General features: G+C 36.2%; 1 protein-coding gene across 1 annotated transcript in view; it reads left to right on the top strand.

Moving 5' to 3' along the window:
• LOC101847987 (choline transporter-like protein 2) overlaps positions 1 to 661 on the top strand; it is a gene marked incomplete at its 5' end in the record, with an annotated part of 25,972 nt that extends 25,311 nt beyond the window's left edge. Inside the window, 1 exon segment of the mRNA XM_013086720.2 lies at positions 193 to 661. Within this exon segment, the coding sequence (XP_012942174.1) occupies positions 193 to 416 (224 nt within the window).
• Between the last annotated feature and the right edge of the window lie 1,684 nt (positions 662 to 2,345).

Raw genomic sequence — 2,345 nt, 5'->3', positions numbered from 1 at the left:
GTGTGTGTGTGTGTGTGTGTGTGTGTGTGTGATAACGATTTGAAAACTTTGACGAAACCCTAATTTTATTACCCAACAGTGTAATAAATGACCTGATATTAACTAGTTTTCTTCCTCAAACAGTAAGATGATATCCGAACCTTTCCGTTAACCGGTTTGCCTATAAATGACCTCTTCTGCGTTGTCCCCCAGTGGAAGATCTTGAGATGAACGACGGGTCAGTGCAGAAGCCGTACTTCATGAGCAAGGGTCTGATGAAGGTTCTGGGCAAGAAGAATGACAAGATGGTGGACCCCAAGAACTCGGAGCCCAATGGCGCCAAAGGCAAGAAAGCCTCCGCCAAGGTCACGCCTGACAAGAAAGGACGCCCCTTGCCAGAACCAGAAGGGAAGGGGAAGAAAGGGAAATGGTCTTAAGATAATGAGCGTGGCACCACAACTTTGGGAACGGAAGACTTGTTTTGTGGATTCTTTTACACTGGGATGATATAAACTGTTATGACAGCATAATAAGATGAAGTCAAGATGATGTTTCCTTTTTTGCATTTAATATACTGAGGAAAATGCAAATAGATCAGATGAAATGTACGCTCCTCAACGATAAATAGTTCTTGTTTAACATGAAATGATACGTGAGACTTAGTTCGATGCTCATAAAAAGGTAAAAATTAAAAAGAAAACTGATAGGAAGCTGAGTATAAAGTACTGTCCAATTCTGACTTTAGAAAATATTTTTAGCTTTTGTTGGACTGCAAAAACAAATGAAATGAATTCCATTACATGACTTACGTGGTAAGATGGATCTTTGAACGCATTTATAAAATTTGTTCAGATGAGCACCTAAAGATATCCTGTAGGTTACAATAGCCAAATAGATGCTCTGTGTAGATCAGCATGAATTAGCCTGGAAGCTACAATATATGGTTTTGTGTTGTCTCATTGTGAATAACTATTATTAATTGAACTAAAAGGGGAAAAATGACTCGCTAAATGCATTTACCCCACATAAAAGAAACAAAAAAAGTGATTCGACACAGTTGTGCCTATTCCCATTTAAATGTTTATGGTAAAGAATCAACGATGTTTCTTGTATGTAGTTGTTGTTTTCTGTGATTTGCATTTCGTGTTGTTTGAGTGCTCAACTGATACAAAACTGGTGATAATCTTTCTGAGATGCTCAAAAGTTTTAACTCTTGTAATCTTAATGATCCCACAAGTGATACTGGTACTTTAATTTTCTTTTTACACAAATATGTTGTTTGAGATTATGTTTGGCGCCCATTTCATCTTAGACTGGGTATTTTATAACCATTATATCCTTCCTTGTCAATCTCTCTCTCTCACTCTCTCTCTCTCTCTCTCTCTCTCTCTCTCTCTCTCTCTCTCTCTCTATCTCAGTCTGTTTATATGTATCTAAGCTAATTTGTGCAGGCTTTGTGGTTGGAGAATTGTTATGTACAACTTCAAGACAATGTTATAGAAACAGGTCACATATGCACGCTGGAAGGATGGGAAAGCATACACAGCTGAATAGACTCGTTGAACAAAGCACATTGATGTGGGCGATATCTACAAAACCTGTTCATCTGTTAAAGAATTTATGTTTGCTTTTTTGGGGTAATTTACTTGCAAAAGGACTGAAACTAAACAAGAGCTCCAGTGCCTGTCATTGAATTACAGATACATACGATTAGATGTTTTTGATATTTACTTTGTATAGTCTGTGGCATTAAAGATTACTTTTTTTTCTTTTTGAACGCAATGTGTAATGTACAAGTAACTCTCTAGCTTACAGTATTTTAGTCTAGCCTTTTCATTTGCGGACCTTGAACTAGTCGTCCTGTTGAAATGCAATATCTCCATTAGCATAATGACTAATTTATGTTTTGACTCACCTAGCCAGTAATAATTTGATTAAACGTTTTGTATTCTTTTCATTGCTGCATTCCTGCCAATGAACTAAAATGCAAATTCAATTCTTATTACCTTCTATCGTAATACTGCATTTAACACTTCAACAATGTTGTGGGCTTATTTGCTTTTTTTCTACATTTTGTTCTTTATCCTTACATAACTCGGTGTATTCTCTTCTCCTTTTATTTTAGACTGGATCACACTAAATGAACGGGTTGTCCTTTAATAAGGTTACATTAGCATGAAAGCAATACAAAACAACCGAAAACAACAACAAGCAAACACACTACCTAATTATGCAGATCCATTTACTTAATGTTTATTCTGTTGACGTTGTTACTGTTTGCACTTTGCTGTGGGGCATTCCCAATTACTCTGCCTTAAATGTTTTAAAAGTGCATATATTTGTGCAGATCTGATATATATATATAT

This window comes from Aplysia californica, unplaced genomic scaffold (assembly GCF_000002075.1).
Source record: "Aplysia californica isolate F4 #8 unplaced genomic scaffold, AplCal3.0 scaffold00495, whole genome shotgun sequence".
Classification (NCBI taxonomy): domain Eukaryota; kingdom Metazoa; phylum Mollusca; class Gastropoda; order Aplysiida; family Aplysiidae; genus Aplysia; species Aplysia californica.
The sequence above is the reverse complement of the archived record's forward strand: the minus strand, read 5'-3'. Positions and strand labels throughout refer to the sequence as shown.